The 15,509-nt window shown below is 36.9% G+C and overlaps 1 protein-coding gene across 4 annotated transcripts in view; it reads left to right on the forward strand.

Annotated features, from left to right (window-relative positions):
- larp1b (La ribonucleoprotein 1B) overlaps nucleotides 1-14,273 on the forward strand; it is a 32,389-nt gene extending 18,116 nt beyond the window's left edge. For 2 of the 4 annotated variants that reach the window (XM_056238848.1, XM_056238850.1), the window contains exons 7-19: nucleotides 4,363-4,507; nucleotides 4,603-4,777; nucleotides 4,908-5,146; nucleotides 7,935-8,081; nucleotides 8,177-8,539; nucleotides 11,491-11,608; nucleotides 11,919-12,079; nucleotides 12,191-12,297; nucleotides 12,393-12,556; nucleotides 12,644-12,788; nucleotides 13,001-13,110; nucleotides 13,444-13,571; nucleotides 13,752-14,273. In XM_056238848.1, the coding sequence (XP_056094823.1) occupies nucleotides 4,363-4,507; nucleotides 4,603-4,777; nucleotides 4,908-5,146; nucleotides 7,935-8,081; nucleotides 8,177-8,539; nucleotides 11,491-11,608; nucleotides 11,919-12,079; nucleotides 12,191-12,297; nucleotides 12,393-12,556; nucleotides 12,644-12,788; nucleotides 13,001-13,110; nucleotides 13,444-13,571; nucleotides 13,752-14,129 (2,380 nt within the window). In that variant the 3' untranslated portion in view covers nucleotides 14,130-14,273. The remainder of the gene's footprint in view (nucleotides 1-4,362; nucleotides 4,508-4,602; nucleotides 4,778-4,907; nucleotides 5,147-7,934; nucleotides 8,082-8,176; nucleotides 8,540-11,490; nucleotides 11,609-11,918; nucleotides 12,080-12,190; nucleotides 12,298-12,392; nucleotides 12,557-12,643; nucleotides 12,789-13,000; nucleotides 13,111-13,443; nucleotides 13,572-13,751) is intronic. The other 2 variants (XM_056238849.1, XM_056238851.1) reach the window with 2 other exon arrangements.
- The last annotated feature ends 1,236 nt before the right edge of the window (nucleotides 14,274-15,509 follow it).

Below are 15,509 nucleotides of genomic sequence, written 5' to 3' on the forward strand. Positions count from 1 at the left end.
CCACACCGGCGCGGCGACTGACAGCTGCATACGCTCCTCAAACATTGTGTTAATCCGCGCTGTGCCGTGTCGAAGTACAACTCACGTAAAGTTGATAATTCCGCGAATTACTGCAATTGCAGATTTCGAACAGAGATGGCGACAAAGAGGAAAAACTGCAGACTGCAGCTTTAAAGATGGCCATATTTAAATTTATATGATTTGGATTTATAGGAAATGGCAACACTTTGAGAGTCCAAATAGAGTCCATTTGTAACATTAATTAAGGTTAATAAAAGTATTGTTCATTGTTAATTTCAACATTTGCTAATACATTTTTACATTTTAAAGTTATATCTCTTAAAATTATTTATACATATGTCATTCATGTTAGTTAATCATTTAATATATTAATAATTTTACATTTAAAAGTACAGTACATTTTCATGTTTCAGTACTGTTTTTCAGTTTTTGTAATAAAGTTCAGCACTATTTTATGTGTTATGTTTGTTTTCATTCAGCATCCATTTTAAAAACAATCGGCTGATTGGCCAGCGTGGTCCAACCATGGTTGTTTCAATATGTATTGTGTATCCACCCAGGTATATATGTATCCACCCAGATATATATTATGTATATACACTGTATTGTGTGTGTGTGTGTGTGTGTATATATATATATATATATCACAATCATATATGTTGAGCGTGTGAATGCAATGGCCCTTTGAGGTGCTAGTCAGAATCCTCTTAACAGCGCTGAAAAGGCACAAGGTTTTGTTTTGTTCAAAGCAAGCCGTATACTCGCAAATCTTTTCATTACAACCAACAAAGTGTAAACACAATGTAAATTAGAGATTCATGTACAATTGAGACAGCTTTTTTATTGTAAGGGTAGTTTTCTGGAAGTGCAGAATCCCGTGAGCTTGCAGACTTAGTGATTATAAAGGGAGACTCTTCTCTTGCTTTGTGTTTATTACCCATTCACATTGAAATACAAGTTTAGATTTTCATGGTGCTAAGTACACTGCAAAGTTTCTGGATTGACAACTGTATTTCAGGGAACTACACTGCGACCAAAATGGTCGCATATGCGACCTTTTGAAATGCCATTGCGACCCTAATTTTTAATGGGTCGCAAATGTATCACCGTTTGATTATTTTTGTACCTATATGTTTTAGGCAATATGCTATGATTTACTATGAGCATTTATTAAAACAGAAATGTGTATTTTAAGAATACGTTTTATAACGTTCTCTGAGCATTCAACACATCAAGTTGGCTTCGCGCTTGTTTAACTGAGAGAACGAGAGAGAGTGAAAGCCGCGCGCGCGCACTCTCTCGCCGTCTTCACACTGTCTTGCTCTCTCTCCCGCCCTCGCTCATATTAATGAATTGAGTTGACTGAATATCTTTGAGAATACACGATGGTATTTTTTTCCTGAACTACCACTGGTTGTGAATTGTGCTAAAATAACGTTGCCTCATCTTCTCTGAAAAGCTTTCCACACAAATATGACATAAACCACACTTTCAATAAACAAAACAAAAAAATCTATCTAGTGATTAAATGTTTTCTGTGTTGAGAGTGAGACAAATCTTGTGCGATGTCCTAAACTGCCTGGATAATCACACAACGTGTGCCGTGGTCCGTTAATGACACGTCCGATTCGCGAACTAATATGACTCCTTTGAACCGATTCACTTTAATGAATGGTTAAAACAACTGATCTGTCCAACACTGAACTCAAGAGACATAAATCAGAAACACTTTACAATAAGGTTCCATTTATTAAAGTCTAGTTAACTACATTAAAACATTCTATTAATATTAGTTTCTATGTGGATTTACTCCATGACAAAACCACCCCAGTCATTCTAGAATGATTCATTCTTTCCAAATAGAGCTTTTTGTTTGAAATTGTTTTTATATCGCAATATATATCACAGAAAAATCAAATATCGCAATGTCATTTTTTACCAATATCGTGCAGCCCTACTGTAAATTCTGTGGGCCTTCAGGACTGTCCAAATTTGTAACTGCGTCAAAACAATTCAAACACAAATCATTGAAGCTTCACTATGACAGTATGAAGCACGCGAAGTGGATTATATTTATTTTATTTTTCCTTAAGAGTTCAGAAGTCTTCCCATCTGTGCCTGCAATAGCATGTTGAAATCCAAAAGAAATTCATTTAGCACTTTATTGTGTAGGCCTACTGTATTTTCTATTGCAGTAAATCTATCCCAACCAATTTTAAAGAAAACAAGAAGGCATTTGGTTTAAAAGATGGCAAGTAAAATAAAAAGCACATCTGTATGCAATACAGTTTCATTATTGGTCATTATTATCCAGAGTAGCTTACTATAAATAATTTGTGCGACCAAATCATGTTTTGCGCTAGTAACTGAAAAAGTAAGTAGCGCAAGTGCCACCAGTGGAAAATGTTAGTGTAGTTCCCTGTATTTAAATACGCAATTAAATAGTTTATAGTGTAAATGCAGACATTGGATATGGGTGACTTTTAAAAGGAGATGTAAGCTGGTCATCAAAAAAAATTGGATATAGTTAACAAATCGGAATTGGCCATCAATGCTGCAGTGTAAATGCAGCCTTAAAGTGTCGTATTTATCCACCCAATTCTGTATTCATTTATTTTGAATATCTTTTTGTTATTTGTGTAATTTGTCACGTTTCTAAGTGCCTTGGACTGGATGCTGCCCCAGGACAGTTTTTCCTCACACCTAAACACACTAGCGAGTGAAACTTGCATAACACCTCGGCTGAAACTCCCCAGATTCATTTACAGTATGGCTTATGGGGCAACCTCAGCTGACTAAAGCTGCTGGAATGTAAGGTGTGTTCTGGGTGGAGGCCACACCGTTCCTCCCAGAACACTTCTGCTGTTTAAAGGGGAGTTTTTTTTTACAATTCTTCATGTATGCTAAGAAGTGTTAAATGGGCTTCATCATCAGTCATGTCTCTGAAGTTCCACCTTCAGGTTCTTCATCAGGGTACTTTTTAGGAACTTGCATGTGTTAGTAGAAATTTGATCTACTTTTCTCCAAACTGCTTCTCCACAGAGGCTCAACATTTTTAGTGTACAATATTTAAATGCGAAATTCAGCAGTGATGGTGGAGATCTGGCTGCTCCTGGTCTCACTGGAATCCAGCCAGAGGCTTTGCCATCTGCAGTGGGACTGCACCATTCCTCACCTGAAACAATACACAAAACCCAGAGGACAGAGATTGACAGAAAAAGAGTGTTGATCTGTGAATGCATTTGTTGCTGTAAAAGAGATGGATGATACTGTAGCTGAAGGGATGTGAGATTTCTGTCTTATTCCCATGATGTCCATTTCAGTTCTCTCTTTGAGTTTGCACATTTAACCATTAGTGTAAGTGCAACCGCCTGCAGCAGTTAGAGAACAAGACTGTAATACACAACAGAAAATTTGAACAAAGCTGTTCTTGGATATGTGCACTACATATTCAAGATGTATTTTGCTCTACATTGAATCAGACAATACAATAAATAAATAAAATTATATGCAATATACAACACAATTCTTGAAAATACTTCTATGAGACTCCCATGAAAATAGCCTTTATATTGCATCAATAAATAATTAAAAATGTAATATTTTGCAAGCTTTTGTCGTACATGTACAGTCTGGTCTGAGATTGTTTGGAAAATCTAGGATTTTTTTTAATTTAGGCTTTTAGGGTTTAAAAAATGAAAAATGATATGGCAAAAAAATGTATTCAGCATGTGAGCTGCATGAATAGAATATGTTGATGTCATTTTAGTAAGAGAGATGCATCAAATACTAAGACCTTCTGAAATGTTAATGTTTCAATTAAACATTTTAGTTGACTTGTTATAGTGATGATAACAATTTTATAAAACATATTTGTATTAAATTAGTAAAATGCAAAATTTGCTCTAGTGATCTGACAGTTGTCCTATTTGTATATCCATTTTCTTTTCTTATTTTTTTAAATTTGTTTTATACACATTAAAAGAAACATTTCACTGCCATTATACCAGATGTGCATGGAACAAATTAACAAAACTATTAAAGGAACCTCATACATATATATATATATATTTATATTTGTATGCTTTTCAGAGGTAATATATTTTTTCTTTTAGTTTTTATTTTCATTTATTTGTTTATTTGTATTAAATACACTGCTTTAAATATGTGATATGTAATAATGATATCTAAGTTGTATGTAATTATATGTTATTTGCACACATGCACTAGCTATTTTTGTGGTTAGTATTTTATTACACAGTAATTATAGGCTGCAAATGTGAAACTACTGTTTAATTATTATTTTGGAGTTTACATATGGCTGTTTTTGTGTATTTTTAGTGAATACTACTTCAGTCTCCCAAACCTGGAGCGTGACTTCTTCCTGCGGAGAAAGATGGATACAAAAGGCTTTCTGCCCATCTCTCTGATCGCCAGTTTCCACAGAGTCCAGGCCCTCACCACTGATATCAACCTCATAAAAGAGGTGACATTGACCTACCTCTTTTTCAGGACACACACATCAGAGATTATTATCGTTACTCTGTGTTACTGTATATCTGTTTTTATGTGAATGAGCAGGCGGTGAAGAACAGTGATGTCGTGGAGCTGGTTGATGAGCAGATCCGTAGGAAAGAAGAGCCGGAGCATTGGCCCATCCCGGGTCCTCCTCTAGACTCCCCGCGCACAGATTTCTCCCAGCTCATTCACTGCCCTGAGTTTGTCCCAGGACAGACATTCACCTCCCTCAGCACAGGTTCTGATGTGTTCTAGCCTTTTTAGCCTTTTTCTTGTACTTGTTATTGTTTTGCAATTATGAATTATTCTGTCACTGTTTCCCTGACTTTAGCATTCACACTCACTCACTCTCTCTACATGTGTCACAGTATCGTCCTCCCCAGTCAGTCAGCACATGGATGAACCCACTCTCGTGAATGGCCAAACTAGTGATGACACCGACACAGCCAAACCTCAGTCCAAAGAATCCTTTCCTTCCGACTCAAAAAGCAGCTCTAGTGAAGATGGGAATACCCCAAAAGAGCGGTCCAGCAGTCTCTCTGATCCAGATGTCCAGCCGTGGATACAGGTGGAAAAACGACACAGAAACTCCTCTGGAAAAAACAAGGTACTTCCGGATCCGTTCAGACTCTAGTGATAAATGTCAGTATTTTGTAGGGAACTAGGGATGCACTGAAATCTGACCAATACCATTAAGCCAACGTTAGTTTTTATGTAAAGGCTGATATTTTAAATTAAAATGCAATACTATTTTGTCTAAATAAAGTAAAAATGATTGTTGAAATCCTGATTGTTCAATCCTGAAAAAAGTTGTTTTAAATCCTACAAGTTAATTTAGGCATCACAACATTATAAAATAAAAGTGTTAGATGACAACAGAGGTAATCTAAATGAAGAAAAAAAAAAAAAATCCCAATTAAATATACATTACTGATCAAAAGTTTAGGGCCGGTAAGTTTTTTGTTTTTTTTATGTCTTTGAAAGTCTCTAATTCTCACCAAGGCTGCATTAATTTAATCAAAAATACAGTAAAAACAGTTATTTTTAATTATTACAATTTTAAATAATTGGTTTCTATTGTAAAACATTTTAAAATATAATTTATTCCTGTGATGTCAAGCTGAATTTTCAGCATCATTACTCCAGTCTTCAGTGTCACATGATCCTTCAGAAATCATTCTAATATGCTGTTTTGGTGCTCAAGAAACATTTCTTTTTATTATTAATGTTAAAAACATGGTCCTTTGATTAATAGAAAACAGTGTTTAGTTGAAATACAAATCTTTTGTAACATTGTAAATGACTTTTACTGGCACTTTTGATTAATTTAATGCATCCTTGCTCATATTGCCACTCCTGGGTAAAAAAATGGGCCAAAAATAGCAAAATATTTTGTGGTCTTTTAATGGTCTTCTCCATTTTAATCACAAATAACTGGTCAAGAAATTAGCAAGAATTGCACTCAATGTTAATGGCTTCAAACAGTTCATGGGTAGTTGGAAAAAGTCTCCCTATATGGTACAAATCTGGACTCTGACCAGTCCAAAACATGAGCCTGATGGATTTGTTCTCAAGCCACTTCTTGGTTGTCTTTGCAAGTTGGGCAGGAGCATTGTCTTGTTGAAAAAGTTGTTTAGATAACTTTTCGTTTGTGGGAAGCAAGCCATCCTGCAATATTCTCCTGTACTCCAAAGCATTAAATGACTTTTCACAGTGAAGCAGTTCACCAATACCAGCAGCTAAAAAGGCTCCCCACACAATGACACCTCTTCCTCTATGCTTCACTAGACATGCAATTATTATTATATTTCTCAGCAGAATTTCAAAGACATTGCAACAGTCACACCATGCAACTCATGTCCACACAACTCTCCTGAACCACTCTGAATCAAACTTCCCATATTCTGCCAAAAACTTCATTCGGTTTTTCGGAGACAGCAATGGTCTCTTTAAAGCTGCAGTAGGGAGTTTTGAGAAAACGTTGACTTAGCCTGAAAATTTGAACAAGCACAACTTACAGGTCCCACCCCCTTGCTCTCTGCTGCGCTACAGCCCTCCCTCCACAGCTCGTCCTCCACAGCGGAGCCTGTCGTGAACGCGCAGGCTAGTAAACAGGGCCACCGATAACAGCGGATAAAAAGTTATATGGCACATTCACTAATAGGGACTAAACGTCAATAATATGCTTTACATTGACTATGGCCTGCCCATACTTTGACTACAAACTTGGTCCTCAAATCATTATGTATTTTCCAATAGCCTACATGTAACTTTATAACGTTGCACTCTTTCTATAAGTTATAAATAGCTAGTAAGATAACGTTAATATAACGGTAACTAACGTTACAGTATGCAAGTAATTATTCTAGCGATATATAATGCTAGATAAGGTGTGCTAGTACATTATTTCAGCAACATGACAAGCCAGTGAATTAGCAGGTTTCAATTGTTGCTTAGCAGAGTGCGTGACATTTTATCTACATGTTATGCGGCTAGAGTTTTGACACCGAGTCAATGGGCTCTGTGTAATTCTTTCTTTTTCGCTTGTTTATCGTCATCAGTCTTTTTCCTTTTACCTCTTTGTTTTATGAGCAGGTGTCACTCGAGAATTGGCAGTTTAGGTTGTTTCTCCGTCATAAGCACAGCTGCAGCACGCCGGCAATCTTGAGTTTGAACGACGGCTCGCGCTCCGGCGCTCGCGCTGTGCAAGAGAGGGGTGTGATCAGCGCGTACACGAGCGTGATTGACAGTGCTAAGACACTCCTCCTGGCTCTGATTGGTTGTTTCTGACCGGGAGCGTGTATTTCTTGCAAATGGCAATAGGACCACTAGGAGGAGCCAGAGGAGCTTGATTTTTACACAGATTATCGGTCTCATATTCTACTGTCAGGACATAATGACAGTTTTAGCAAATACATGTTTTCAAAAGTTACCTACAGGAGCTTTAAGTAGTGCATTTACTTACATTTAGAAAATTTCCTGACAATAACATATAATTTCCCCCAATAATTTGTGGTTAAGACAATTAAAAGCTTAGTGTTTAGCCATTTTGGGCTTGGCCCATTTTTTTGTACCCAGGAGTGTATTGAATCTCAATATTGGCCAATAACCAAAGTGTTGTGCATCCCTATTTGTTTGCTTCATTCATTGCAAAGTCATTTTAAAACATATCACAACTGTAGAATATTTTAAAATAACAAAAAAAAAAAGCTTTTCTTCCTTTTTGGCCATTTCTCGTTTTATAAAACTTTTGTTTCTTTATAATTTATGCTTCTGCTAGAGGATTTCTAGCATGGTTTGATCACACACCTCTTTCCTTTTCCTCCTCCATATTTCTTCATCCATCATGTCCTCTTTCCATCCATTGTTCCATCTCCTGTCCTGTGGGTGTGCAGACCTCAGTAACTCCTCTTCCTCCTAGCTCTCCTTCTTCTCCTCCTCCTCCTCCTCTTCCTTCTCCTCCTCCTCTTCCTTCTTCTCCTCCTCCTCTTACTTCTTCACCTCCTCCTCCTCCTCCTATTCTTGAGTCGTTCCCATCTGCAGTTGAGTATTTGTCCTGCTTACTGTTTTCTTTTTGCATCATTTCTTTTTCCATATTTATTATAAGGAAATAAGACATGTTTTGTGTTTGCTTCAGGAGAACACAGAATTTGTTCAGTCCAGCCCTAAGCAGCCACCTGAAGCAGTCCAGGAGGAACTGGACTTCCTGTTTGATGAAGAAATGGAACGGCTCGCAGCGCCTCGCAAGAACACCTTCACTGATTGGTCAGATGAAGATTCTGATGATGAACTTGATGACCGAGACGTTAACAAGATCCTGATCGTTACTCAGACCCCCCCTCACCTGCGGAAACACCCTGGGGGCGATCGGACAGGGAACCATGTTTCACGTGCCAAAATTACAACTGACCTCGCCAAAGCCATTAACGATGGACTGTTCTACTATGAACAGGATCTTTGGACAACGGAAGACGGACCGCAAGAGTGTGCCAATGCCAAGGTGAGAGTGATTGTGCTTTGTGAATTATTATTTTAATGTGATCCATAATTTAAAGTTTGTCAAAGTACATTTTTTTTTAATAAAATGTTTAAAAAGATGCTCTTTTCAATATAGTGAAAGGTGACCACGGCTGTCACTGGTCAGCAGCCACTTTCATTGTATGGAAGAGAGTAGCTTGACAGGATTTTCATTTTGGGCTGAAGGCTCCCTTTAAAGGAGAACTCCGGCGCAAAATGAACCTTTGGTCTAATAAAACATTGGTACCTAGTCAACCGTTCTCTGAGATTTGTTTTCATGATAATCGAATGTAAAGAGTTTTATCTCTAAAAACTGTTTAGCGTATAACGCTAGTAATGGGGGCATATAATAAGTAAAAAGAAATCGCTAGTTAATACCACTAACAAGGCTCAAAATAGCCCCACACGAACACAATAACATAATGAGGGTCCCTACATGCAAAACGAAGCATTGAGAACTTTGTAAGTGTACAGACCGTTTAATAAGAAGATAAAGATAAAGACAGTCCACTTCGTGTATACAGACAGGAGCCATCTTTGGAAAACAGTCTCGACTAATCAAACCACGAACGCCATTCATACAGTTCAGAAGTTCACTGAACTTCATAAAGTTCAGCTCACTTAGCACGTCGTTCGTGGTTTGATTAGTCGAGACTGTTTTCCAAAGATGGCTCCTGTCTGTATACACGAAGTGGACTGTCTTTATCTTTATCTTCTTATTAAACGGTCTGTACACTTACAAAGTTCTCAATGCTTCGTTTTGCATGTAGGGACCCTCATTATGTTACTGTGTTCGTGTGGGGCTATTTTGAGCCTTGTTAGTGGTATTAACTAGCGATTTCTTTTTTATTTAATAAATGCCCCCATTACTAGCGTTATACGCTAAACAGTTTTTAGAGATAAAACTCTTTACATTCGATTATCATGAAAACAAATCTCAGAGAACGGGTGACTGGGTACCAATGTTTTAGTAGACCCAAGGTTCATTTTGCGCCGGAGTTCTCCTTTAACTACATAATTTATAAACATTCCCCCTTATTTTAAATGTTGAATATAACTTATGTTGAAAGGTTATATTTCTTACAATGGCACTGTGGAGTTGCCATCATGACCAAATATGATCTTGTCATCATATTTCCCCCCTTAATTCCATAAAATACACTTTCATTCAAAAGTTTAATATTTGTAAGATTCAAACAAAATAATTTATGTATATTATGCTGACTAAGGCTGCTTTTATTTGACTAAAAATACAGTAAAAACTTTGCTCTTGTGAAATAATATTATTACAATTCAAAATAACTGTATTTTTAATATCTTTTAAAATGTCATTTATTTCTGTGATGGCAACGCTGAATTTTCGACATCATTACTCCAGTGTTCAGTGTCACATGATCCTTCAGCAATCAATATGCTGATTTGATGCTCAAGAAACATGGCAAAGGATTTGTTGATGGATAGAAAGTTTAAAAGAACAGCATTTATTTGAATTAGATTTTTTTTTTGTAATTATGTAAAAGTCTTTAATGTGACTTTTGACCAATTTAGCGTGCGACTTTGCTGAATAAAAGTTATTTCTTAAATTTTTCCAGATTGAACAGTAGTGTAAACAAACAAAAAAGTTTCCTTTAAAGAGAAAATGAGTGCGTAATAGTAACTCTATTAGAGTTATAGTTTGTGCTGAGTGTGGTGTTTGTTCAGCAGCTGTTGGCTTCAGATAAATGTCCATAATCAGCAGTAACATGGGAATTTTCCCACTGCAAATGTTTGAATTGCTTTGTGGTTACCAAAAATATACTGAAAATATTTGCCTAAGATCACACATCGTGTCTTCGCTTATTTCTCAAACAATCTGTGCACTCTAGGATTCAACTTGTGATCACACACCTCTTTAGGCTTTGATATGTGCTAATATCTATATTATCATGATAATACGCTAATATCTATATTATCTTGTTATGATTACGTTTTTTAGTACATTGCAATTTTATCACAATAAGTGTTATCATTTGTTTTTAACAGTACAGTGACAAATACCTGTATGTACCATTTACACAGTCAGCCAATCAGACTAGAGCTCTCTGATAGAATATATGTAGAGTTCTGGTCTCGATTGGCTCCTCCTGGATTAAAAAAGTATGACGTATTTAGATGTATGAGCCCATTCATACTAACATTAACTGAATCTTAGCCGTTTAATTTGGCTGTTTAATTTGAATCGAATGAGTCAGACACTGAGTGTGTTTAAACTGCACAGTGGTATTGGGGTTACCCACCTGTTCCTGCTCACGGGAGTCGTAACACCTGTGTTAACTAGACCAAGGTCTCTGTGGGCTGGAGTTCATAGGACAGACACCTGATAAACAGCTGCACAAAATGACAGAAATGAGCACATGTGGTTTTCTTCAAATGAGTTAAGAGTTTGTGATGTCACTGAGATCAAATTAAATGAAATGATTTCTCATTGTTAAGAGCTGTGATGTTCGTGTGGAATTTTACACATTAAGAACATAATATCAGTCACCTGTACCAAAAAAAGTCCTGACATTCATCTCTCTGTTAATGCAAATTATGTTCTTGGAAAATTTCTGATTGACTACACTGTCAGATTTAATGCTGCTGATGGGCCTAAAAGCTTCACTTTCAACGGACAAATAGACTGAAGTCTTTATGATGGATAATAAAGTTGTAATTTCTAAACAGCTGCACGTAATAACCGCTGATAAACCTGATCAAGTCCACTGCCTGCAGTCAGATACAGAGCAGTTATGATATATTGTTCATACAGGCAGAAACAGGAAGCCCATCAGGGAAGTTTGTCTATGTTGTCTATGTTTTTCAGTTCGATGCTCCGCTTGTAGTTTTTATGCTTTCAGCCTTCTTGAAGTAATGTTCTTGCTCTGTGTATAATGTCAATATGGTTCACATTTATAGGATATGGAGAACTTTAAAAAACTCAACGTGATAAGCCAAGACGAGTTTGAAACTCTGACCCCTAAACTTCCCATTGACAGCAGCCAGGAGATCCCACCCCCTCCACCATGTCAAACAGGTGATTGCACACTTCATATGTCTATGAGATAACTATGGAATCTGTCGATCTTTGTTTTATTACGTAAACAAGTATTTAAATAAACAATTAATTAAATATTTATTTATTTGTTTATTTTATTCATTCAATGTATTTTTTTTAATTTTACTCATTTAATTTTTTCTTTCTATGTGAAATGTCGCAGATTTGTACAGATGAAAGCAAGATTTTATATATAAGAAATTACTTGGTTAATTTTAAATTCCAAAGTTTTATATTTCCATATATTAAAATATATATATATATTATTAATTTTGTTATCTTTCTGTAGATGATTTTAGCATGGCTCATTCTTTCCCCACGGATGTCCCAGAATCCCCCAGTGTGCCCCATACCCCACGTACACCACGAACCCCTGGAAGACAGGACCCCACCAAAACCCCACGCTTCTACCCTGTCATCAAAGAAGATAGTGGCAACCTTGATGAAAAAGTAAGTTTGTACCAGGCACACAGATTTTATGATTTTAAGGATGACTTCATAATATATATATATATATATATATATTTTTTTTTTTAATTAACATTTCTCTCACCCTTTTAGACTCCCAGAAAGAGGAAAACCCGTCACAGTTCAAACCCTCCACTGGAGTGCCATGTAGGCTGGGTAATGGACTCACGAGAACACAGACCCCGCACTTCCTCTATCAGGTTTGTAACTTTTTTAATTTATTGTCCTCAGCACTGAGGTGAAAGTTTGCTCAACTGTGTCTCTTTCTCCTTTTTCCTCCTCGTCCTCTGTACAGCAGCTCTAATGCTTCTCCGTCAGAAGGAGCCCCCGCTCTGTCAGGCAGTTACGGCTGCACCCCACAGTCCCTGCCCAAGTTCTGGCATCCATCCCATGAGCTTTTAAAAGAAAATGGCTTCACCCAGCAAGTTTACCACAAATACCGCCGTCGATGCCTCAACGGTACACTGATTATTTTGTTTTTACACCACAGATTATATAACTGCTTTACATGAATTTCTCATTTTTGGGCATTTTTTTTCCCCTCAGAGAGGAAACGATTAGGTGTGGGTCTGTCTCAGGAGATGAACACCCTCTTCAGATTCTGGTCCTTCTTCCTCAGAGACAACTTCAACAGAAAGATGTATGAAGAGTTCAAGCAGTTTGCCTTGGAGGACGCCAAGGAGAACTACAGGTGAGAGTCATGGTCCTGAATTCTGTTTTATCTGTAGATCTTGTCTGGAGAATTTATCTACCTTTGAGAATTCAGATGCTTAACCAGGAAGTAAGTCAACCAGGTTAATTTGACCCCCTTCTCAAGAGCCTCGCAGTTTTGCAAGAGGGTGCATAAATAACATAACCAAAATAAAAAAGGTTTCCTAATGTGTGTTCAAATGTTTGTCACAGGTACGGACTGGAGTGTCTGTTCCGGTTCTACAGCTATGGACTTGAGCGGAGATTCAGACAGGACATCTTCAAGGACTTCCAAGAGGAGACCATGCAAGACTATGAGAAAGGTTAGTCACTCATAATTTTTGACAAAACGAATATAAAAAAACGTGCGAAGAAAGAAATGTTTATTGTTCTTATTTAACTTTGCATATCACTCACAATTAGTGTTTGGTGTTTTTTTTTTGGTGAAATTCACTTACTCGGGACATTGGTGTAAACTTATTAGTCAACCACCACCTCTGCATTACTGCCATGTCTGCATTTCTGGTTTTAAATGTTTACATCAAATGTCAATCATTAAAACTAATTCTGAATGTATTTCTTGATCATTTGGTCATGTGATGTTTTTTTGTTTTTTTTCACTCTACATGCTGATGTTTTTTGGGGGGTTTATGTAGGTCAGCTATATGGACTGGAGAAATTCTGGGCTTTCCTGAAATACGCAAAGGTGAAGAATCAGCCCATTGACCCCAAACTCCAGGAATACCTCAGCAAATTCAAGAGCATTGATGATTTCAGAGTAGATGTGAGTATAGGCATCAGTTTTGATGTGAATGTGACCCCTTGCAAACTATGCAAAGGGAAATAAGCTTTGGAGTCCAGAATAATATATTAATATTAGTCTAAATGCATTTAATTGCTTTCTAACTGTATATAAAATTAGTCTATTTGCAATCTAAATCAAGTGTAAATCTCCTGCCCTTAGCCACCAATGGCAGAGGAAGGAGTAAGGAGGAAAGCACACTCGTCATTCACAGGAGACGAGGTGAAACGTAGACGACACAACTCGACATCATCATCGAAACAGACCCCCGTCTCCAAGACATCTTCAGACAATCAGCTGACCACTGGAGGAATGACAAAAACAGCCACGACTGATCAGGCCGCTGCCCCAACGACAACGAAAACCACCAATCAACCATCAGCCAAGGCAGCCTCAGCCAATCAGAAGAGCGGCATGGCTAATGACCCGTCTACAAAAGCCCCACCCAAAGAGAATGTGAAGAAGAATACCTCATCGGATGCTCGCAAAGGAGAGGCGGCGACCAGCAAAAACAAAGAAGCCCTACAGCCAAAGAAATGAGGCCCTTACTACACTATATACAGTATTTGAGTGTGATTCTAACTCTAGAGCTGTGAAAAGATTTTCAGTGCTGATGCAGGCTTACGTTTTACACCGTAACCTCGGAAGTGAGCCAGTCAAACCGTTAGAGCAAAGACCAACTGTCAGAAACTGAAGAGTAAACCAGAGACATCTTTGTGTTGTACAAGACACTTTTTCTGGACAGGTTAACTTTCAGAAGATCTTTTTGCTTTCTTTTTCTTTTCTTTGTTTTTTTCCCACAGTTAGTAGTTTCAGAATCAAGTACGCATGGTGAACTTGTTTTGCTGTAAAGTTTACAGAAGATGCATTCCTACATCGAATGCAGTTGTATCTCTTTTAAAATTTTATTTTACCTTTGCAAATGCCTTACATTTCAAAAGCAACAAAAAATATAATTATTTTACAGCTGTGTCAGCATAAATAATGAATAATCTTTTGGTGTTTAAAAGTATTTTTTAATTTGTGTCTGTGCATTTCCTGCCCAGCACACACATTTTAGCTCATTTATTTTAAAAACTCAAAAAAAAAAAAAGCTCATCAAACAAACAAAAATCTCTAACTTGAACTGAGGTTGACACAAGATAACACACTATATAGCTTTTTGCATTTTATTTTTTGCTCTTTTAGCTTGTTATGAAATATGACCGCGATGGGAATACTAAGTTCTTTATGCTTTTATGATTAGCTGAGTGTCTGAGCTGAATATCGGAGAAGTACATTGATATCAGGCCAAAGTGGCGAGGGATTGTAAAAAGTGTTAACATCTTCAGGAACTACATGATGTTCCTGCTCTTAAACTAATATTGTGCCGTTCTCGTCATGGAAGTGGTGATCTCAAAGACGCCACATCTTTAGGTGCAGAGTAGAGGAAGAGAAAACATCTTTGAACTTTTTATTAATTTTTACTTAAATTGGAAAACGTCTGTGTACTTGAAGTTTCTAAGAAATGTTATCTTTTTGAGAGGAATTATCCTTCCTTTTAAATTTTTAATCCTATTGGAGTTGAGTTTGAGATAATTTATTGTTTTACTCTCTATTGAAAACTTAATTGATTAGAATCTTTTTTATTGATATTACAGAGAGAGTGTAAATGACTGCAAACATGGTGGCCCAGAGAATACTTTTATTTGCATTTTTATTTTGTAGGTTGGATCTTTGCTGATAACATTAAATCAGTGGGGTTTTTTCCCTCACTTATGATCATTAATCAGACACTGAATTGATGTCCCGATTGTATCATATTTGCTTATGAAAACTGTACATAAAAAAATATTAGAAGCAGCTCTCTAATTTCAATCAATTCATTTTTATTGATTCATTTTATTGTGAAGTTTTTGTTTGTGCGCTTGTGTGTTGGTA

This window comes from Rhinichthys klamathensis, unplaced genomic scaffold, assembly GCF_029890125.1.
Source record: "Rhinichthys klamathensis goyatoka isolate OS25496 unplaced genomic scaffold, OSU_Roscu_1.1 h1tg000547l_1, whole genome shotgun sequence".
In the NCBI taxonomy this organism is placed as follows: domain Eukaryota; kingdom Metazoa; phylum Chordata; class Actinopteri; order Cypriniformes; family Leuciscidae; genus Rhinichthys; species Rhinichthys klamathensis.